Source organism: Symphalangus syndactylus, chromosome 1 (genome assembly GCF_028878055.3).
Source record: "Symphalangus syndactylus isolate Jambi chromosome 1, NHGRI_mSymSyn1-v2.1_pri, whole genome shotgun sequence".
Taxonomy (NCBI): domain Eukaryota; kingdom Metazoa; phylum Chordata; class Mammalia; order Primates; family Hylobatidae; genus Symphalangus; species Symphalangus syndactylus.
Genome location: NC_072423.2, coordinates 90,082,037 through 90,104,691, shown reverse-complemented (window position 1 = coordinate 90,104,691; position 22,655 = coordinate 90,082,037). Strand labels below are relative to the sequence as shown.

The 22,655-nt window shown below is 57.2% G+C and overlaps 1 protein-coding gene across 11 annotated transcripts in view; it reads left to right on the top strand.

The window, feature by feature from the left end:
• The first annotated feature begins 10,426 nt into the window (after positions 1 to 10,426).
• Positions 10,427 to 22,655, top strand: part of SYT7 (synaptotagmin 7) — a 67,172-nt gene continuing 54,943 nt past the window's right edge. For 3 of the 11 annotated variants that reach the window (XR_008658422.2, XM_055282296.2, XM_055282162.2), the window contains exon 1: positions 10,427 to 10,789. Coding sequence is in view for 9 of the 11 variants with exons in the window: in XM_055282296.2 (XP_055138271.1) it covers positions 10,759 to 10,789 (31 nt within the window). In the remaining 2 variants the exon portion in view is untranslated. The remainder of the gene's footprint in view (positions 10,790 to 22,655) is intronic. The other 8 variants (XM_055282810.2, XM_055282723.2, XM_055282469.2 and 5 more) reach the window with 7 other exon arrangements.

Sequence of the window (22,655 nt, the reverse complement as noted above, 5' to 3'; positions counted from 1 at the left end):
CAATTAGGGATCCATGGAAAGGCTTTGAGCTGAAGAGCAACCTGGTCACACTTGTGCTTTGCTGCCCTTAGGATAGTGGACGGGAAGGGAGCCAGGCTGGAGGCAGAAGAGGAGACCCAGGGAGGAAGTCGATGCAAGATGGGAAGACTGGGGCTAGGGCCATGAATGAGGGGCAGGGGAGGCTGGGAAGGACTGGAGCCAGGAAGGAAAAAGACCAGGACTCACCACCAACGAAATGTGCCAAGTAAGGAAAAGAGGGAAAGTAGGGACATGGCCAAGGTCTCTGCTTTGTAGGGTCAGGTTCGTGATGGTGCCTTAGCTAAGGACAGGTCATAGGGGAGCATGCATCAGAGTCCTGTGCGAGAAGCTTCTCTTCTCTCTCACTACAGCTTCCATCACCTTTCACTGAAGCATCTTGCACCCCAACACTTCTGGCCATAAAGGGAGAGGTCAATGGGGATTTGGAGAGGGATGGGCCTTCCCCAGGGGAACCCAGAGCTCAGACCTGGAGTGAAGGGAAGGGGCTCACACAGAGGTCTTTTTCAGAAAACAGATCTTAAGGCTGTTCCCCAGAAATTAGAGAGGAACTTCCGGCCGAGAAGTCCACACTTGCCTCATGTTCTGCATGGCCTTGTTTGACCAGAAAGACAAACAGGACAGGGAGTGACCTTTGTGACATTATGAGGACTCCCCAACTCAGCCCAGGGTGTGGCAGTCAAGAGAGGACCGAAGGCATCCCCTAGTCAGACACAGCTGTCCCTGGAGCATCTCCCTGGAGGAGCCGGAGACCCTCAGAATCATCTCATGGTATGTCCTCATGTTGCAGATGGGGAAACTGAGGCCCCGAGAGAGAAGCAAATTGTCACAGGGCACAGCTGATATTACCATGAGGGAACTGAGGCCACAAGGAGAGGACTTATCTGGTCTGATGGGGATAGACTGATAATAGCCCCGATATTTGTATAGTTATTTTCTTCCCAGGCGTTCAGAGCACTGCACGTCCATGATCTCATTTGTCCACAAGACATCCCTCAGGGATGGGTGACAAGGCGACTTCATGCAGATGTGAAAATGCTCTGTCATCCCCCGCCGCCTGGCCCCAATAACCTTAATTTTCTTTTTCAGTCTCTATTATGTCCCCTTTCTTCCTGTAACCAATTTAATTCAGCAAAGATTTACGAGGCTACTGCTTGGTGCAAGGTGCTGGGCATTTGGGAAGCTTCAGGATTTCCCCAGGGCCAAGGTCATTGCTCTGCTTTCTGTGGTCCCAAAGCACTGTGTTCAGACCTGCATTTGTACACATCCTATTGTTTTTATACAGATACCATCCTGGAGGGCAGGGCTTGGTCTTGTTCAAGCTTGCACACCCCCATGGTGCTCAGGCCAGGGCCTGGCATTCGGGAGCCTGGAGAAATCCTTGCCCAGGGCCATGTTTCCCTGAATCCACCTGTTAATGCACTTGTCGCACTGTATGACAATTACCCAGAGAAGGAGCAGGATTCTGTATATGCAGTGCCTAGCACGTAGCAGCTACGTCATTAATGTTTGCTGAATGGATCAATAAAAAATGTGAAAGGAGGAAGATGAAGGTGGATAGTAATGGGTGATCCTTGCCCTGAAAGAGCTCCCAGTCCATTGCAGGGGTGGAGGAAGTGGACAGAAAGCAGGATTGAAGAGCTGTATAAATGCTATCAATGTAGACAATTCCATCACCGAAATGCTGAGAAGTGCCACGGGGCTACAGAAGAGGAGAGTTCAAACTCACCTGAAAGAATCAGGGATGGCTCCCTGGACAAAGTGACAGTGAAGATGGGCTTTGAAAGATGGAAACCCATAGGGAGAAATTCGGTTTTTAGCTGAAGGCAGGGCACTGGGCAAGACAAGGAAGTCAAAAGTCATCCTGGGGCAGACTCCATCTCAGGCTAACCTGCTCCTTTCCACAGGCATGGGGAGCCACCGAAGGCCCGGGGGCTGAGAAGCCAGCAGCGCAATTGGATCTTGTGTCTCAGAAAACCACAGGGAGGCGGGGCACGGTGGCTCATGCCTGTAATCCCAACACTTTGGGAGTCCCAAGGTGGGCGGATCATTTGAGGCCAGGAGTTCAAGACCAGCCTGGCCAAGATGGCGAAACCCTATATCTTTTAAAAACACAAAAATTAGCTAGGCATGATGGCAGGCGCCTGTAATCGCAGCTACTCAGGACGCTGAGGCACGAGAATGTCTTGAGCCTGGGAGGTGGAGGTTGCAGTGAGCCAAGATCCTGCCACTGCACTCAAGCCTGAATGACAGAGCAAGACTCTGTCTCAAAAAAAAAAAAAAAAAGAAAAGAAAAGAAAGAAAAGAAAAAAGAAAACCACACGGGGAGGGAGGACACTGGATGGAAAAGACTGGGGGAGGCAAGCGACTGGGCAGGAGCCAGGTGAGGCGGAGGCTGAGCGGCTTGAGTGTCTGACTTAGGGAGGTGGCTCAGGAGTCTGTGAACAGGGTGTGAGAGGCTGGGCAGAGAAAAGGGTCTGATGGATATGGACAGTAATTAGGTGCGGGGAAAGAGCAGTGGGAGGATTTGGGGAACCCACGTGGGGCTTGAGAGAGTGATGGGGCCTTAGCAGCTGTGGGGTGACCCCAGGGAGGTGATGAGTTTCCTCCACCTGGTGGAGAGGCTTCACTAAGTACACAGCTGTGGAGCTTGGGAGGGAGGTCAGGGCCCCAGAGACAATGCTGGGAATGGGGATGAAGCAAAAGCTGAGGCCGTGGGCGTGGATGAGGTCACAAAGAGAGTGGGTGAGAAAGAAGAGGGAAGAGAGAGGACGGAGCCTTGGGGGACGCCCACCGTTGGGAGGGGTGGGAGCAGGAAAAGAGCAGGAAATGAAGCAGCCACGGAGCTGGAGATCCCCCATTCTTCCTCCTTTCCAGGGCGCCCGGCCTCTGCTCCCCCTCACCTCCCACGGGCCACATCCAGCTGAGGAGCAGGCTCTGTTGCCTGCTCAGCCTCCAGGAGAGCTCCGAGGACTCGAAGACAGGAAAGCTCAGGGGTTGAAGGTTTGGGCTCTAGACCTGGTTGGAGCTGGTGTGACTCCCACCTGCCCCTCCACCCCGCCGGCTGCCCGACCTCAGGCAGGCCCCGCCCCAGGCAGGCCACGCCCCTCGCAAGCCACGCCCCTGGGCCTCCTCAGCCCCCTCACCCTCCTAAGGGGATCACAACTGGACTTCTGTGACTATTAAGTGGGATAATGCGTGTTATGCACTTGGCACCCGGGCCTGGCAGTCCCTCAGAGCTCAATAAGTGCTGCCGGCTGCTCTGATGATTATAATAGAGCAGGATTGGATTCTGGCGCTCAGGCTGGCAGGGCCAAGGAGCCCAGCAGCTCCCCCAGAGGCCTTGGTGAGGGAGAGGGCCTGGCCACCTGAACTTGCCCAGCCCTCGGAGTGCTGGGGCCCTTCCTGTCATCCTCCTGAGCCCAGAGCCAGGGATCGCGGAACTGGGACAGTCACAGCTCTCCCGGGGCAGATCACCCTTCCAAAACCTGCGAGGGATAGGCCCACACCCCCACTGCAGTCTTCAACTCCAGCTAGGGTGGGGCCTCAATCCTGGGGTTGGGGATCCCTCAGAGAGTCGTCTCCCCCGCCCTCCATCTGTGTACCGTCCCCCTCCTCCCTCCGGGCCGGCGCGGACGCGTCCTCTCAGGTCCGCGGTAATTTGTCTGCTCACGCGGGCTCCGCGGCACCCCCTCCGCGCACGCGCATTCCCGCCCCGGGCCGGATACTGGGGCGCTCTGGGTGGGTCCGTCCAAGTTGCAGAGAAAGACTTCTCTGCTGGGGGCGCCCGTCGCTGGAGGGGCCGGCCTCGAGCCCAGGCCGGGCGTTTGCGGGCGCTCAGCTATTAAGAGCGGAGACGCCTCGTCCCCCGCCCCCCAAGAATTCTGCAGCTGAGACTCAGCCCAGGCGCGCCTTCTGCGCAGCCCTGGAGGACCAGGAGCGCGGGCGGCGAGTGGTGCTGGCTGGGGTGGGGCTGCTGGAGCAGGTCTTGGGTTGGTGGATTCTGGCCCCTGCCTCCTCACACCCCAAGGCCTGAACCCTGGACTTCTCAGAGCCTCAGTTTCCCCTTCTCAGCCTCAGCCTCAGACCTGGAAACAGGTCAATTGCTATCATCGTGGGACTGCATGCCTGTCTGTGCAGCCTCAGCTGGACGGGAAGAAGAGTCATGGACCGCTGAAGGCTGGGGAACAGATCCCCCACCCCACACTACCAGACCTGTCCTGGGCTCCCTGAGAGGAGCGGGGCTTGACCCCTCTACCAGCTGGGCTCGGGTCTCGGGGTCCAACTCAGGCCAGAGTCGTTCAGCTCTGGGAGGCCCCCATTAACTAGGCCACCCCTGGGTATGGGCGGTGGAGGCTGGAGCTGACTGGCCTGGGTCCCCGGGGGAGGTGGCTGCAAGGCCCACGGCTTTGAACAAACCACAGAAGGTTTCTGCAATATCAAAAGAGCTCTTAGAGACTAATCATTAGGCGGAGGGGGGACAGTTGGGGAAAGAGCTTCTGCTTGGTTCCCATCAGTGGAGGATCAAAAAGCATTTGGTCAAAGAACCTTTAAATACCTTGAAAGGCAGGTGAAGCCAGTTCAGTGGGTTCCAAGAGAGATTGAAATGCTAATCTGAGCTGCAGACAAGCTGGCACCAGCCACAGGAAATGCTGGGGGAGGGGCCCACTGAGGCAGGAGGGAGAAAAGGTGTGGATAGGCCAGCAGCCCACCTCCCTAACTCTCCCCTCTTCCCCCACACCCAAAAGTCACTGTGGAGAGGATGGGGAGGGCAGAGAACTGGGTTCAGACTGATGGAGCTGGAAGCAGTCTTGCAGGCTTCTGGGCCAGGGGTTTTCATCTGGAACCCGAAGGACCCGCACCCCAACACACACCAATTATGGGCAAAATGTTGTGTCTGTGTTTGTGTATGCACTTTTCTAGGGAGGAAAGGTCCACTGACTTCATTAGATTTTCACAGGGGTCCAAGACCCAGTCAAGATTAAAAAACAACATCCTATGGTACAGAGTGGTAAAATGAGGCTCAGAAGGACTGAGGGGCTAACCCCGGGTCACTCATCTAGTAATCAGCAAACTGAGGTGCTTCCACAGTGCATCCCAGGGAGGGGGTCTCACTAGCCCCCATGGCCCTCAGTCAGTCTCAGGGGTCCCAGAGCTGCCCAAGGGGTAGGGAATGTCTCAGAGCAGAGGCCCAAGGCCAAACTTCTGACCAAGGCTGGGGCTGTCCCAAGCCAGAAGAAGCAATACCAACTTTAATCTTTTAAGGGTGGTGAGGGATTTAAGGGGCTGAGCCAAGCACTTGGGGAGTGTCAGGGTGACCATGGAGAAGAGAGAGACTGAGAGCCAGAACCTGGATGAAGAGGTTACAGGGTGAAGGGGTGTGGGAGGACAGATGGGGTGAGGGTGGGGTGGGAATAAGGTTTCTGGCCTGTAACATGGCCTGAGAGACCCTTGGGGGCCTATAGCTATGGAAGGTCAGCTTGCAGCAGGGTCTTTGGTGCCTGGGATTACCCCTAGGGAACCAAGAAAGACACCCAGCCCTTGCCATCTCCCCAGGGAATTCTCACATCTTTGTGTGGAGCAATTCTTAGCCTTATTTTACAGATGAGAAAGCTGAGGCCCAGAGATGTCAAGTAACCAGCCAAAGCCAAACAGAGAAACAGACAGAGGCAGGACCCAAGTTCGAGTCTCAGATTCTTCCCTTGATGCTGGGGTCCAAACCCTGCCTTTTAGCACCAGGCCCCCAGAGCAGAGCCCGGCAGCAATGTGACAAGCATAGACTCTGGGTGGGCCTCTGAGATCTGGTAGTTACTGGATCTGGCTAGAGGAGGCAATAGATCAGCAAGTATTGATGGTGATGAGGTGGGTAGAGAGATGGCTGCAGCTGCCTCCTAGTAGTTTGCTGTCATGTCGTTTCTGGGGTGGAGATATCTGTTAACTTTATACTTTTATCTTCTCCAGACTCTTGTCCTCTGCAGAGGAGGATGGGGAAGACTAGCGGGTAGGAGCAGGGACAGGATGACAGAACAAGTCCTCACTCCTGGCCTGTCACCACCAGTGGGCTTTGCTGTTGCCCTGCACAGACACCTTCCAGCTGGTCTCAGCCTGTCCCTCCTGAATCAGGCGAATGCTCAGCCTGGGTCTCTTGCCACATGGATGATGGCAAGGAGAGAGGTGTGTTTGTTCTGTCACGTGAGCTGCACAAACAGCTTCCTCAGCATTTTTATTAATAATTCAGCCCATAGCCAATGGGGTGGGGGTAGGGGGAAAGGACTGTGGGGAGACAGCAACAATGAAGGCCATGCCAGGTAGAGGCCAGAGGGGAACTCAGGAGCTCTGCCTCCTAGCCGTGGCCTAGCAACAGAGCCAGGCAGCCTCAGGGGCCCTGTTTGGGAGAGCGCAGGCCCAGCATCTGCGCCTGAGGGACAGAATGTCCCTCCCTGAAGCCGACCCAGGACTCCTGGCCCTGAGGATGGTGCCAGATAGGAAACAGGCCTGAAGGGTCTGCAGCACACAGCAGGGCAGTCCTTGGGGAACAGGTGCTGCCCGCATTTCCTGCCACGTCATGGAACCCGGGACAGGGGACCAGCAACGAAACAGAATGAGAGGGCCTCTTTGGGCCCGCCTCCTATCGGGGCTGGAAGGGGAAAAGCTGAACGCCCAGAGGCTCAGGCCCTCCCCAATGAGAGACAAGACCCAAGGGCAGGGCAGGGGTGATTCACAGCCTCTGATCTTTTTCCTCAGAGGACCTGCTCACTCCTGCAGGCTCCATTTTCTGCTTTTACCCAGTTCTTCATGAGTGCTCAGAAGACAGAATTGGGATTGGATTCTGGCTCAGGCTGGGAGGGTCAAGGAGCCCAGCAGCTCCTAGAAGCTCACAGTTGGCTCGGCTCTCATCGATATTCCAGCAGGAGAGAGTAGCCTTCTAATGCAGCAGAATGGTTCATGGTTAGACATCTGGAAGAACTTTCCTGACAGGCAACACATGGGAATGGGGAGTATGTGTTGTCTCTGTTAAGGGTAAACAAATAGCAACAACAATAATAATAAAGGCATTCAAAAAGTATAAAGAATAAATTATATGTTCCAAGTATCTTTTTTCTTCCTTTTTTTTTTTTTTTTTTTTGAGACGGAGTCTCATTCTGTCACCCAGGCTGGAGTGCAGTGGCGCAATCTCAGCTCACTGCAACCTCCGCCTCCCGGGTTCAAGCAATTCTCCTGCCTCAGCCTCCTGAGCAGCTGGGATTACAGGCGCATGCCACCACGCCCGGCTAATTTTTTTATTTATTTTTTTTTTTAGTAGAGACGGAGTTTCACCATGTTGGTCAGGCTGGTCTTGAACTCCTGGCCTTGTGAACTGCCCGCCTCGGCCTCCCAAAGTACTGAGATTACAGGTGTGAGCCACCGCGCCCGGTCCCCCAAGTATCATTTTAAGTTATTTGATTTTTTCACCATGCTTAAACTTAACAATAGTCAAAGGAAATAGGTGTTATTATTCCCATTGTAGAGATGAGGAAACTGAGGCCCAGAGGTGTCTGCCCAGGGTAAACACAGCAATGATGGCAGCACCACATAAATCTGTATTCTTTCCTCTTTCCCATGACTCTGCGTCCCCTAAACAAAGTGACTGAGGCCTAGAGAAGGGGTGTCTTCAAAGCTTTTTCTGTGTCAATGCTGCAAGCAGGAATTTAAAAACCACCCAAGATTCCCAATGCCCCAGAGCCGCAGTTTGCACAACTATGTCTCATGGCGTTTCTCTTGTGTGTCTGAGGAGCTGTCCAGCTCTGACATCCTGGAACAAGGACTGTCTAATGCCTGTGAGGAGAGGATAAGACTTGGCTTCACATTCTTGTAAGAAACAGGCTATAAGCCCTCAGATGGGAGCAAGCACTGAGTCTCCTCATGAATCCCACGGTGGTTAGCAAAGGGCTGGGAGTCTCAACCAGAGTGTTTCTTACTCTGGGTTCTGTCACCAGCTCCCCGGGGTGCTGGCTCCGGGGCCTTTAGCTCCCTGGGTCAGTTCCTTCTCCTCTAGAGGCCTTGCCTTTACCACCTGACACTTGCAAGGGGCAGCCTGGGGAATCTCTCAGATGTCCTCTCTGTCAACTCTGAAAAACTTTAGATGCTTTGTAAAGACCTGTTGAGTGGTGGAATGAGGAATTCTGCTCTCCCTCTCTGGACTTTCAGATTGATGGGTGGAGGGATCTGGAGTGGGGAGATTCCTCAGCAGGGAACCTGTCTGTGTGCCCACCTGTTGTGGGGGGTTGAGGGTGCCCTATTTGCTCTTCTTTTTTGAGACTGGGCTCACTCTGTTGCCCAGGTTGGAGTGCAGTGGTACAATCATGGCTCACTGCAGCCTCAAACTACTGGGTTTAAGCCATCCTCCCGTCTCAGCCTCCCGAGTAGCTGGGACCCCAGGGGCGCACCACTACACTGGGCTAATTTTTTTTTTCTTTGTAGATATGAGGTCTCACCATGTTGCTCAGGCTGGCCTCAACTCCTGGGCTCAAGTGATCCTCCTGCCCCGGCATCCCAAAGTGCTGGGCTTACAGGTGTGAGCTACCATACCCAGCCCCTGTTTACTCTTTACTAGGGCAATGAAAGAGGCAGCTGGGGTGGGTGGGGGAATGAGCCAAGGTTGCAGACCCTGCAGTCCCAGCCTGTTGGCTTAGCTTTCTGGGGTTTGCCAGGCCCTAAAGCAGAGTGTAGATAACTCCTGGGTTCTTGGCTGCACATGGGTGAGTGAGGGAAGACAACTGTGAGATGTATGGAATAGGATGGCCGTTCCCCACAGGGTGAGGGCTGAGATTTCTGGCCACTGAGGAATTGTGGCCTTAACCTACGATGCCTTTTTTCCTTCCATTTTTATTTAGAACATTCATTCCCAGGAAATCTGCTCTGCGCTGGAACAGTCTTCATGGAGGTTTGCTGGGGGAACTTCCTTATCTTTTTCTCAACCGGAAAAGCTGTAGGTGGAGGTGAATGTGTGTGTGTGTGTGTGTGTGTGTGGTGGTGGTGGTGGTTGGGGATAGACTCCATGTGATTTCAAGGGGATGGGGTCTGTTTGTGTGTGTGTCAGGGGAGACTTGAGAATAGAGGGTTGTTCCTGGCTGCCTTCTGCACTGTGGGCAGGTGGAGGTGTGGCTGGGTGTGAGTAGTGCAGTATAAAGCCAGCAAAAGTGGATTTCTCAGGGTGAAAATAAGAATCCTTGACTCTGGGAAGCCTGGCTTACCTGCAAACTGCATTCTTAGCACAGGGGAGGGCAGGATGCTGCCACAGACCCAGGGATTTTGCCCTCTTACCTGACCCATCAGTGAAGGGTAGGGGCAGCACCTGTACGTGGGGAGCGTCAGTGTATGTGTCTCTTTGTGTGGGCAGCATGTCTGTGTGGGTGTGTGTGTGTGGGGCAGCATGTCTCTCTGTGTGTGTGTGTGTGTGTGTGTGTGTAGGTAATTAGGTAGGTAGGTGTGTGCAGAGAGGTCTCTGCCTACCATACCACTAATGGTTCAGTTCCGGATTTTTCATATCCTTGGGAGACAGGTCTCTTCTCCTCCCTGCCCCAGAATCAAATCGCCCCAGTTCTTAGAGAAATGAGTGTTCACCTGATTTAGACTGTGCTAAGCCGGCAGAGAGGCAGAGAGGACCAAGAGAGGTCCAGGGTTGGAAGGAGAAGGAGGGATTTCCTTCCTACCCTCCCAAGTGCTAGGGTCAAGGAATAGAGAGGAGGATCAGATGAGGAGCTGCTGCTGAAGAGGGATAACCAGAGGCTGAAAAGTCTATTTTCTTCTTTCGTGGGGCTGGGTTAGGTGAGGAAGGTCACTAGGCCTAACCTCCCACCGAGGGCAGGGATCTTAGCCCTTTCGGCTCCACCTGTGTGCGAGCTTGGAGAAAGACCGGACTGGAGGACCCAGGCTCAGCGCTGCCAAAAATTCCACTCCTGGTTTTTGCACACACCAGCCCGTCTGCCCTGGACCGCCGCGGTGTTGAGTCCGGAGCTGACGCCCTCGAGCCGCCAGCAAGCGGAAAACCCGGAGTGGATCTCCACGCCTTTTGGATCGGAGCCATAGGGCACCTCGGAGGAGGTGGCCGGCTCTGCGGCCCTGCCCGGTGCCAGGCCGCGGCCATCGGGGGAGCACAGGCTGGGGGTGGGTCGCGCAGCGGAGCCAGACCCCTTGGCCGGACAAGCCCGGCCGTGGGGCTCGGCGGCCCTCCCCCCGGGGGCTGCGGGCGGGCGGGCGGGCGGGCGGGGCGCGGGGCGGCGGCCGTGCCCTCGGGGCGGCTTCGGGCGGCGGCGGGCGCGGGTGCAGTGCGGTGCGCGGCCGCCAGCGGGCGCAGGCGGCGGCTGTGGCCGCGGCGCTCGGCGGCTGGCGGGCGGCGCCGGCGGTGCCCCGGGCGCGCTCACACACGCGCTCACACACACACATACACACGGCCTCGTACACACTCACACACGCTCCGGCGCGCACACGCGGCGCACAGGCCGGAGGGAGGAGGCTCGGCGCGGCTCGGCGGCGGCGGCAGCGTGCTCCGCGGGCGGGCGGGAGGGCTGGCGGGCGGCCCCAGCTCCCCGGCTCCGCGGCTCCGTGCAGCCCGCTCGGCCCCCGCCCTCGGACCCGCCCCCGGGGGTCGCCAGGCCCCATGCCCAGCGGCGGCGGCGGCGGAGCAGCGCGCGGCCGCGGGCGGCTCTGAGGAGCCCGGAGGGAACCGGCGACGAGGGGACCATGTACCGGGACCCGGAGGCGGCCAGCCCAGGTAAGCGCGGCCCCGGCGGGCTGGGGCGCCCCGCACCGGCGGGCAGGACGGCGGCAGCGCCGGACGCCGTCTCGGAGCCCCAGCCTGGGGCTGCTGTCCGCCCGGAGCCGCACGGGCTCCCCCAGGGGTCATCCCAGCCCCGGGGGCGTGGGCTCGAGCGGCAGCGGCTCGGACCCCGATCCCCCGCAGTCTGGACACTGCCAGGCTGGATGTCCGGGACCGGCTTCGCAGTGTCCCCACAAGGACCTCTCCCCCACCCCCCAGCAGCCCAAGGACAACGTGTGTGGCGGAGCGAGGAGCCGCTGCCCCTGTGGGAGCCGGGCAGTGCCCTCAGAGGCACCCGCGTCTCCCCAGCACCGGTGCCCCGGGGGTGCCAGGGCTGGCGGACCCCAGGGCGAGGATCCCGGCAGCTCTTGGCCAAGGTTGTGGGCACAGGGGAGCGGAGTGGCATCGCAGTGCCAACTGTGAATTGAGAGGGTGCCAGGGGGCAAGTGGGAATCTGGTGCGGCAGCTGGGCAGGGAAGCTCTGGGGGGTGGGGAACCGCAGGGGCGTTGATGGGTGAAACGGGGGTGCCTGAAGGGAAAGAGAGCAGGGGCTCATGAGAATGGGGGTGCCAAGAGAATGTTCTCCTAGGCTTGGGGAGGGGGAAGCAAACAACCCCAAACTCTCTCCTGTCCTGGGGGGGAGGGCCGAACTCCTTTGCCTTCTGCTTCGCCCGCCAGGGGAGTGGCCTGGGAGCCCACTGTCTGCTTGGTATCCTCTAAGCCAAAGCCGAAGAATCTTCCCGTCTTCCTTGGAAATTGCTCTGCCATTTCCTCCTTGGCTCCTGATGCCTCCTCACCCAGTGCCCACCTGTAGGCAGGTCCCCTGCAGCTCCTGCCCAGGCTCCATCCCCGCTTCCACCTGGGGTGCTCCACCCAGTCCCAGCACCCACAGTCTGCCAGTTCTGGCATCAGGGACTGTTTCTGGGCTTCTCTCTGATGCTAAAAGCACGACTCCCCAGCCCAGGATGTGCTCCCAAACGAAGAGCCTCCAGGCTCCCTGCTGCCAGCCTCCTGGGGGCGGCGGTGCTGTGGGGAAGGAACGGCTCTAAGACCCTGCACAGAAGGAGCCTGCAGCCCTGAGGCTCCTGAAGGCAGTCCAGTGGGTGCTGGCTTTGCCCGCTGTTGCCCCAGCCCCACATTTGCTCTTTCCCCTCTAGGGGCAGCCTCAGCCTGTCCCTGCCTCCTAAGGAATCGGCTCCCACCCCCCATCAATTCTTTTCAGCCCAGTCGATATTAAGGACGACCTATGGGCGCCAGACATTGCCCTCACTCAGCACTTGGATATGAGGGTGAGAGATTCAGTCTCCTTCTCTGGAACCTTGCACCCTTCTCTGAATGTCCTCTAGGTGAGGGCTGAAGGGGCATTGCCTGTGGAGAGCCCTCCCCTCATCTGTCTGGACCTAGGTCACCTACCCTGGCATCTTCGTCAAAGAGGCCGCCGGCTTCCAGCACATGGCCCGCGGCAGGAGTATTCTCTTGCTCTGCTCACCTTCTTAGAAGCCAGTAGCTTAGTTCAGAAGCCAGCTCTGGGGTATGAGGATGGAAGGTAGGGAAGCAGTAAGGACACTCTCCGTCCCCTCGCCCACCAGGCTGGCAGCCTCCCCTCTGTCCTGTTAGGCCACTGGCCTGGGGCCATGCCCTCATCCCCTCTCCCTCCCTCCTCTTCTCTCCCATGCCTGGGTACCATGACATCACCACTCCTCCAAGCACCTCTGCCCTCACCACGGAGGCCAGCTTGACGTGCTTGGCATCTTCTAGGCAAAGGGTCTGCAGTCCAGTGCCATCCCTGGTGTGCTGGCAGCCCCCAACTCTTCCCTCACTCCCTCCTTGAATGGGCCTCTCTGGCTGCAGTTGGGACCTGTCTCGCCCACCCCAGTTGTAGCTGCAGGACCCACCAGTGTCTGTGGTAGGGCAGCTGTGACTGGAAAGGGGCTAGCCTGAGGCTAACTCCTCTCTGGTGTGGGCATTGGGCTGGGTGGGGTCAGACATAGGCTGGAGAGGGCACAGTCTGCCTTTGAGTCTAGTCGTCTGGGGTCCTTGAGGAGTCAGAGATCTCATTCTGGCATCTGCCCTCTGGCATCCCTGCCCACCTTTGTAGGCCCTATAGTTCCAGGTCAGATTTCCCTTCCCCCCGGCTCCCCCAAGGCTCCCCAGACTCAGCTCCCTCAGCCAGGGCTCTGTGTCCCCCATTTCTGCTCCCCCCTCTCCCCTTGGCTGGTACCAGTTGGGACTGAGATATGCAAATTGATTTCTCTGTAACTCAGGCCACCCCTCCCCTCCCCTCTGGTCTCCCAGGAGCCAGTGCCTTTTATATCCTGATCCTCTCATCCCACTCTCAGGAACACCTGCGGCCCAATCCTTTAAAAAAAAAAAAATCTGTCCTCTCCTGCTCCCCTTTGCCTCATGCTGGTTCCAGAAGATCCCTGTGGTACTCCCTCCCTCATCCCACTTACTGTGCAGGTCCCCAAGGGCTCAGCTACTGCTAGGACCTTACCTGACAGGTGCAGTTCTCTCCCTACTTGGGCCCCTGGCCCCCAGGCCCTTGGTTCCCTGATCTATTGTGAATGAAGAAAGGGACTGTGGGAAATAATTGGAGTCCAATGAAGAACCCAGACCAGCCCCCTCCCATGCACACCCAGCTTCCAGCTCCACACTCTGCCCAGCCTCCCTAGGCCATACCTGCAGCCTCCCTTCTGCCTTCTCTGAGACTTCAGGGCCTCTCCCTGCCCTCGGCCTTCACCCTCTGGTTCATCCTGAAGTCCCTGTTTCTCTCGGACTGCTTGTCCCCAGGCCAGGAAGGCCCTAGCAGGCCTGCAGGGGTCAGCGTTGCAGTGGGCAGGCAGGACAGCAGCAGGAAAAGAGAGAGGAAGGGAGAGGTGACCTTGCAGTGAGCTGGTAAGCAAGGCCAGAGAGGGAACCAATGGGACAGAGGTTAGGTCCTGAAGGCTGCCTGCCCTGCCCCCAACCCTCTGTGAGCTTGTCCCTGGGGGTAGTAGTGCTTGAAGCCTTCTTTTGTCCCACCTGTTAGTGGGCTGTGTTCCCTACAGACACTCCACCAGGCAGGTCATGCCTTGGGGGCATGCAGGGCAGGGGGCCTTGGCACAGCGGGCCTCTTCTCTCAAGGCGAAGGATCCGCTAGATTGTCCAGGCCAACCCTCCACTCACTGGGCACAAGTTAGGGGCAGAGGCTGATGGCGGGTGAGGGAGGTGCAGAAGTTAGGGGTGTGGCTGAAAGGGCAGATCAAGGGTGTGCCCTGAGGAACACCTGGGTTAGAGGCCAGGGCTGGAGCGTGGGAAGGTCCAAGGAGGCCTGACTGTGTCCACCCATTTCACCAACAACCTCTCTCCTCCCACCTACCTCCCCAAAGCCTGCCCCATCGGCACATGCTCGGGCCTCCTTGGCCTGCATCCTGGGCTTGAGTCAGAGTCCGGACTGAAGATCGCATGATCTCCCCACAGGCCAGGACACAGTGGAGGACCTGAGGCTGGGCAAGTCTAAAACCCAGAGGGGGCGAGGATGGTTTCATTGGGGCATGGGCCAGGGTAGCCAGTGCCCCCAAGCTGTTGTGTTACCATGGAGATAGGCCCCCTCCATGGCCCTGGTTCACACTGTTCTGTGGCCTTGCAGGGAAGCTTGATCAACAAGCTGCCTGCTTGAGGGCTGGGGGATAGTGGGGAGGGAGATAGCCCCAAAGCCCCTCCTCATACTGGGGAGGGGATTAGAGCAGGCCGGATTGAGGTGGGAACATACAGGCCAGTAGGTGACAGGTAAGGGGACAGCTGGAAGGCAGGTCAATAGGTGGGTGCCAGGTGAGCAAAGACAGGCCCTGGGCAGCTGGGTTCTGCTCCTGGCTGACCCCAAGCTCAGGCGTAAGGGGCATTGAGGGCAACATGGAGTGCCAATGGGGGCTGTCCGCTTGTTACACCCTCTAGCACGGCCATTGCAGGATGTTGTGTGGGACAGGCAGAGGAGCCGTATATGGTTCCCTCCCCCTCCTGCCCCTCCTGAGTCCCCCAGTCCCACTCCCCACCCACCCCCTATTCTCTCAGGGACTTTGAATCCTTACTGAATCTGATGGACCGTTTTCGTTTTCAATAACTGGCTCCCCCACGGGAGTGAGGCCAAGAACAGCAGGGAGAAGAGCTGGGAGGGGTCACGTGGGGGCGGGAGGCCCAGTCCTGAGCTGATGACCCCCAGCTGGAGAATGAGTTGGCTTGATGGCTCCTCAGAGCACTGTGGCATCCCAGGTGGGCATGGGCAGCCCTTTATAGAGCTGGTCCTTTGCTCCACGGACAGTGCCCGGCAGGTGGCATATGTGGCCAAGAGGTCAACTTTCTCTTGTCGGGGCAGTCACTGGTCTGGCCAGGTGCCGGCACCAGCCTGTGCCAGGCCCAGCCTGGGTGCCTGCCTGCCTGCCTTGCCAGGGAACCCCAGCTGGTGATGCCAGGTGAATTCTGCCAGTTCCATGGGCATGGAGGTCCCTGACCTTCCAGGCAGCAGGGGCAGCCCTGCTGGGCCCTGTCCAACTAGTGTCTACAGGGCAGGGCTTTGGTCTCACCCAGCAGAATTCCCCAAGGGCTGGAACAGAGTTGGCAGACAGCATGGGACCTGTGGAAGGGGCTGGACTGTGCCCAGAGCTTGCGCCTGGAATTCCAGGTCCAGTTGGTTGGAAAGTGGGCAGGTGCATCCGGCCTGCTCTGGGGGGTCTCTGCAGCCTCCACCTGGAAGGACCCCTTGGGATAGAATGGACCAGAAGCTGAGGTATTGTGAGCTGGAACCCCTGCAAAGCTGCATGTTTGGGAAATTGGTATCTTCATGTGATTAAGTCCACGGGTGGAAGGGGAGGGCGGAGCCGGGGGGAGAGGCACTGTCTGTGTGTGTACCTAGTGCGTGTGCGGGTGGCAGCTGGATGGCCATAATATCTGCGCTCATCCAAGTGCCAGGACCGCTGTAAACAGCAGCTAATGAGTGTATTTGTAGCGAGGTGCGTTGAGGTGCGTGGGGAGCTATGACGGAAAGCTTTAGGGGAGGGCCCCTCCCCCGGCCCTGTACCTGGCCAGGCAGGGCCTGTGTGCCAGGGACCCTGCCTACCCCCTGCCACACCCTCCCACCTGCTGGCATGGCCATGAAGGCCTCGTCTGCTGGGAGCAGGGCCTTACCTGGCTGTATGGCATACATGGGTGTGGATGGGGGTGATCATGGGAGCTTTCACGTGTACAGATACAAGCATTTCCATGACGGTGTAGGGCTGTTAGTATGTGTGTATGTGTCTGGGTCAAACTGAACTCGCCTGTGTGTTTGTGACTAGGTCTGGTCTGTGCGTGTGTGTATGCACTGCTTCCCCAGGCCCTAAGAGGAGGGCTGCCCATCATCTCTGTAGTGACCCTGATAGTGACAAACCCTGATAGTGACAAAACCAAAGATGCTGGTAAAACAGGCATATGCTGCTGGCCCTGCTCCTTCAGTGTCCTTCCTGGAATGCAGAAGGCTGGTGGCTTCCATGGCTGACCAAAGGAGAAAGGGGGGTGACTGCTGTGCCCACTAGAGGAGACAGGAGGGAGAGGTCTGAGCTCTAGCCCCAGTAGGCTCCCATAGTTGCTGCTTGCATCAGAGATTGGGGAGAACCTGGGACCTAGAGAGCCCTCTGGTTCTAGAGCCCCCAGGAGCCCCAGGAATGAGAGAGGAACGGTGCCTACCTATTAGTCCTAGCTGATTGGTGGAGCATGCACCCTGCCACCAGCCAGGGTAGGGTGGCATGAGGGGTGGGAGGCAGAAGAGGCGCCTGCATGAGGCTCTGCACAAGGGGAGTGGAGGAGAGAGCGTGCGGCTAATGTGTCCAATTAAATTACTTCAAACTCTGCCGCGGCAGCTGCTCCCGGCGGGGCCCTGGGTACAAACTGGATCCGTCTCATTACCATGGGGTGGTGTCAGCGGGGCCAGAGAGCGGCGGCCAGCATGCCCGGCACATAGCAGGCTCTCTCCCGCTCTGCTGGGCCTGGGCCCGGGAGGGCCCCCTCAAGCATTTGCTTGCTGCAGCACCCCTCAGAGGAAGTGCCCTGGGTCCAGATACTGGGGCTCCCTGCACAACTCCTTGCCATCCTTGACCCCCATCCGAGGATGGGGGTCAGGGATGGCAGCCAAGGGACCCTTGGAAACACTTTCTCCAGGAATGGGGGTTTTATGCTTTGCAGAGGGACCGGCTTAAGGAATCCCATCTCAGGTCACCAAACACATCCTGTGTCCTCCCCTGATAATAACAATAGCATGATAGTAGCAAGCCTTGTGGAGCACTCAGTATGTGCTGAGCACTTTACATATGTGCCTCCAGGGACAGCTTGCTTGAGCTAGGATTCTAGGGTCAAACAGCTATTGATTTGAATCCTGGCAGAGACACTTGCTGCTGTGTCTCTGGAGCAGGTCAGCCCACCTCTCTGGCCTTGGGTTTCCTCTTCTGTTCAATGGGTATGATGATGGTTCCTACCTCCCAGGTGGTTGGAAGATGAGGTGAGATAAGGCAGAAAAAGTATTTAGCAGAGAGCCAGTCCATAGTAAACACTCAGCCAGCAGCAGCTGTTCTCCATATTGTCCTGTACCAAGCAATTGATGTGTGGGATGAGGGTTCTGGATCCTCCAAGGAGAACATGCCTGCTACCACCATGGTGGAGGAGTTGGGGAGGGCTTCATGGAGGCAGTGTCAGTTAAGTTACCATCAGAATAGCAGAGACATGTTGTGTGCTCACTATGTGCCAGATGCCGTTCTAAGCACATAACATGCGTTAGCCCCTCCATCCTCAGAACCACCTTGGGAAGTGCGAACTTGCAGTTAGAAGTAGGTCTGGGATTCCAGCCACGCTGTCAGACCTAAGGGTGTGAACTTCAGATACAGGGCCTTGAGTCCTGAAGGAAGAATAAGAGCTTTGCCATGTGAGCGAGCAGAGGTGAGGCGGTTGGCGAGGTGGGGACAGCACATGCAATGGCTCAGAGGGTTCGAGGGATCTTGGCCAGTTGAGGCAGCAGTGAGTGCTTCAGCATGGCCAGAAGGGAAAACTTTGGGGCACAGTAGCAGGAAGTGAGGCTTGGGAAGGTAGGTTGGGCCAGATTATGAAGGAGTTGGCATTTTGAAATAGGAAAACTGAAATTCTTTTAAAAAGTAAGGCATGGAGTGCCATGGATGGCTTTTGAGCAGATCTCTATAAAGAACTTTGACAGCACGGTAGTGTGGAGGGTGGGAAGTCGGGAGGCAGGCGGGTAGATGGAGCTAGAATCTCAGCCATTAACATATCTGTCCCTACCTCTGCCAAGAGATCTGCAGTGTCCAGCCAGCCTGGGCCCCTGCCCTTGGAAAGCTTGCAGCAGATTACAGGCAGTAAGGGGGTAGCCGGGTGCAGGTGGGCATGAATGAACACCCTGAGGGGGCTTCCCAGGTGCCTGGGGTATCAGAGAAAGCCTCCCAGCGAGGGATATAGAGCCAAGATGGGCGGGCCCAGGGCCCTGTGGACACAGTTAGTCCTCTTGAGGATTTGTTCTGTACCCACATAACCCCTGCAGGCATCAGGGCCAGGCCGGGGAGGGGCCACACAGCTCCTGCTCCAGCTGCCAGGCCTGAGCTCCAGAGCCCCACCAAAGCCAACCTGTCTCCATGGCAACTAGGCGGGCCACCCCCCTCTCCATGCCCACGGCCCCTGGCACAGGGACCCATTCACAGCGGGGCCTGGGTATGTCTTCCCACTTCCCTTGGGGGTCTTCCCACTTCCCTTGGGGGTCTTCCCACTTCCCTTGGGGGTCGTTCCAAGGCAAACGCCCTCACACTGAGGCGCTGGCAGCACACATGCATGTTGGCATTTGGGTACATGTGCACACATGATGTGTATGTGTCTGTGTCCTGCAGCAGGAAGCAGGGAGGTGGGGACCATCTGTGTTGACTACCCACCTTAGTTGGAAATTTGTTCCCCCTGAGTGGGGGTCAGATAGGTGCCAAGGGCCCTGACGCCAGGATGAACTGTGGGCTCCTGTCTTGGAGATTGCAGTGAGAAAGCCAGCCCAGAGAAGGGGCAGCTAGGAGAAATGGAAGATCAGGGAAAGCTGCAAGGGAGAGGCTCCCAGTGGTGCCTGGTGGGTCCACAGACCACCTTGTTCTTTCCATTCATCATGTTATGTCATCTTTACAGCAGTCTTGCAAGGGAGATATCCAATTCACTGCAGTGCAAATGAGGAAATGGAGACTCAGAGAGGTTGAGTGTCTTGCCCAGGTCACTCAGTAGAGCAGGAATAAGATTGCAAGTCGGCCTCACTCCAAAGCCTGGGTCTTAACCACTGGGCTACGTTGCCTGGTGCCTCCTTATCCTACTAGGCTCTAAGCCAGCCCGTCTCTCAGCCCGTCTCTCAGAAGGGAGCACTACGAGTTGGTAGTGGCTGCAGAGCTGGACTCAAAGGGTGTCCCAGTGCCTCTTCTAATGCTAGGGTATCCCCTAAAGCCTTTGTTCTTCCTGGAGTGGAGGGGAGTCTCCTTCCCGCCCTGTCTCCATTCTCTCTACTGGCAAGGTGGAGGGATCCTCTCACTCATGGGGGAGGCTCTCAGGAGAAGGGGAGGAACCCCTCTCTCCCTCCTTGGCACCTGCCAGCCCTGGAGGAGCCTGATGAATTGTCTGTGTGCCCCCCCCAACCTCATTCCTCCCTCTCCAGCCCCCGCCTGGTTGGGGAGGTGCGAAGGGAGTGATTTCACAGCCTGTCAGCTGAGGCCTAAAAATACCCAGAACTCTAAGATGCTTGGGCAGGGGGAGGAGAGAGCAGGGACCGGGGATAGGGTGGTGAAGGGTGCAATGGTAACTTGGTCAGAGGAGCCCAGGTGGCACCACAGTCCTGCTCAGGAATGATGGGAGACCCTCTGTCCCCAGGGTCCCCATCTGACCCCATATCTGGCAATGACAGAGAGGGCCAGTGTCTCGAGGGTCTTGAGAGCTCAGCTCTGGCACTCAGACCTAAAGGAGGGCTTAGTCTCGGATAGGAGCCGTTGTGGACCCCAGGCCCCCTGGAGCCTCCAGTTGATGCCTCTCTCTCCCTCTCCACCCCCAGGTTGGCTGGCATCTTTGGGCCGTGGGAGCCAGGCTGTGCCTGAGTCTGCTTCCTTCCTGGAGAAGGTGCCCGCTTCTGCTAGGGGAGAGGCGTGAGGAAGGCAGTGTGGATGGGGGTGCCGGCAGGTGCGGGATGTGACGTGCCAGCCACCCAGGCACTAGAAGGAAGCAGAGGAGAAGGGGTGTGGTGGCCCACGTCACTGCCACATGGCTGTGTGCTGCAGCATGGCACATGGCCCCCACAAGTCAACCAGTGCTCAGAGACGGGAACACGTGTATATGTGTGTGTGTACATGGACCTGCTAGAGTCGGCTTGTTCTGGTGCTGGGATGCTTGTGGACATATGTGACCCAGCCTGGCTACTTCAGGTAGAAATTGGGTGGAGGCACAGGAGTGGGTGTGGGAGCGTGAGCTAACACACCGCACTTCATGCAGATGCATGACTCTGTGTGTGCTTCCCATGTGGAAACACAATGGTAGGTGTGTCTGTGCAGAGGCACATGGGCACACGTCACTGGAGCACCAAGCAGGGGCTGAGAGGGTCCTTAGGGAAAGAATGCAGAGTGGTGGCCAGGGCACAGGGGCTCTGGATCAAAAATAATGAGGCTCAAATCCCAGATGTGCCATGTGCTGACTTGCTTTGTGGCCTTGGGCAACTGACTTAACCTTTCAGTGCTTCATTTCCCACCTGTAAAATGGAGGGAATAATAGCACCGTCATGGGGCTGTTGGGGAAATTCGGTGAGTTAATATCTGTAAACCACCTAGAACTGTGCCTGTCACAGAGTTAGCACCATGTACGTAGTAGTTCTTATTATTATCTAGTCCTACCCTTTGATGGTACAGGTGGGAACATGAAGGCCCAGAGAGGGACAGTGACCTGTCCAAAGTTACACAGTAAGTTAGTGGCTGAACCAAGACTAAAAACCAGACTCTAACGCCTTAAGACAGGGCTTGTTCAAGTCTTAGACCTCATGGATTGCAGTCCTACTGGAGTTTGGGGCTTAGATTGTGCCAGGGCTGTTCTGGGACCTTGGGAACTCAGGGACCTGCACATCTTCAGATAATGTTGAGGGGTCTTCAGGGCAGCGGCCCCAAAATGACCAGCTGCATGAGTCAGAACCATGCCACTGGCTAGCTGTGTGGACTTGGCCAGGTCACCCAACCCTCCTGAGTCTCAGTTTTTTTCCTATAATGGAATAATAGTGATACATATTTATAGGGTTGTTGGGATCAAATGAGATCCTGCATGTAATGTCTTAAGTGGCTGGCACACTGTACCTAGTAAGTGTTCAGTAATGTTTGTTACAATTATAACCCTTGCAGAACCCTCTCACCCTGTGCTCCATAAACGTGAGTTCCTTTGGTTCCCTTCCAGCCCCTGGCCACCCTCACTCCCTTCTGCCTGCCACCCCACACTCCAGAGGGCTTTGATCAGGACTGACTTGCTGGCAGCCATGACTTGTCTTTGTCTCCTCTTGTTGCCCATTGCCCAGAAGGGAACAGGACCCACCAGTAGGACTTAGCCCCTGAGCCCTCTGAGTCTGGCCTCATCACTCACTTGACCTTGGACAGGCACTGTTTCCTCTCTGTGCCTTGATCCTCCCTCTGAAAAGTGGAGAGGCTGAACACAGCCCCAGAAGCTCCTGGTCATGTTGCTGTATGGCCCAGGAGGGCCCCTGGCTCAGCCTACTCGAGGGGGTGGCAGGTTGGCAGGGAGGGAGGTCAGCTGGCTGCCCCGGGTGAGTGGAGCATCTGGGGCCTGAGCCGGCTGGTGGCCTGCCATCATGCCCGTCCGCACCTGTGGCTGCGTAGGAGGGTGTGCAGGCCCAGCTGGCTGGGCACTGACATTGGGGGAAGCTCAAGGACAATGACGTAGAGAAAGCCCTTCTTGGGGCTCTGGGAGCTGCCACTCCAAGCCGTCCTCCCTCGCTCTCCTCCCCCTTCTCCCTGGGGTTTTCCTTCAGCAATTCCTCCTTCCTCCCTGTCCTTCCTCTCCCCTTCCCTTTCCTGGAGTCTTCCAGTATCTCTCTCTCTCCCTCTGCCCCTTCTGTAATCTTGACCATTTTCTGGGGCACCTTCTCACTTCCTCTCTCTCCATAGAGGGGAGATTCCTACCCCTTCCTGTCTCTCTGGTTCCTGAGATTCCTCCTTTCTTCCTTTGATGTGTCCCCGTTTTTCTGGCTCCTCCTGGCTCCCTCTGCTGCCCCAGAGTCCAGGTCTCTCTCACTTACTCTGCATGGGCATGTTCAGGCTCCTTCCAGCTTTTTGTCCCGTTGCTCTCTCCCACTACAGAGTCCCTCCCTCCCCAGCATCCCTGCCTCCCTTCTTCCAGTTCTGTGGAGCTCTTTGCTCCTCCATCAGCATCCCCTGCCCTGACAGAACCCTGACCCAGGCAGTTTCTGTGGCTGGAGCTGCTACCCAGTACCTCCACAACCCCCCTGCCCTCTGTGGGTTGAGAAAAGGGTCAGTCCAGGGCCCAGGGACTGGCAGCCCTGCCTCCTAATTAGCAGGAGGTAATTGCCTGGAAAAAAAAAATTCATTTAGAATGAGACTCCGAGACTCCAAGTTAAAGCTGAGCCAACCAATGGACCCCGGGGAGGAGGAGTGGGGAAGCAGCCCAGGTCATGGCCTCAGGAAGCCCCTCAGGAGATGAAAGCCCCTAGGACTCCCTGCCTGGCTTGTCCCCAGCACCCCAGCCTTAGGGAAGTGGGAAGAATACACTGGACTGGGTGTCCCACCGTCTTTGC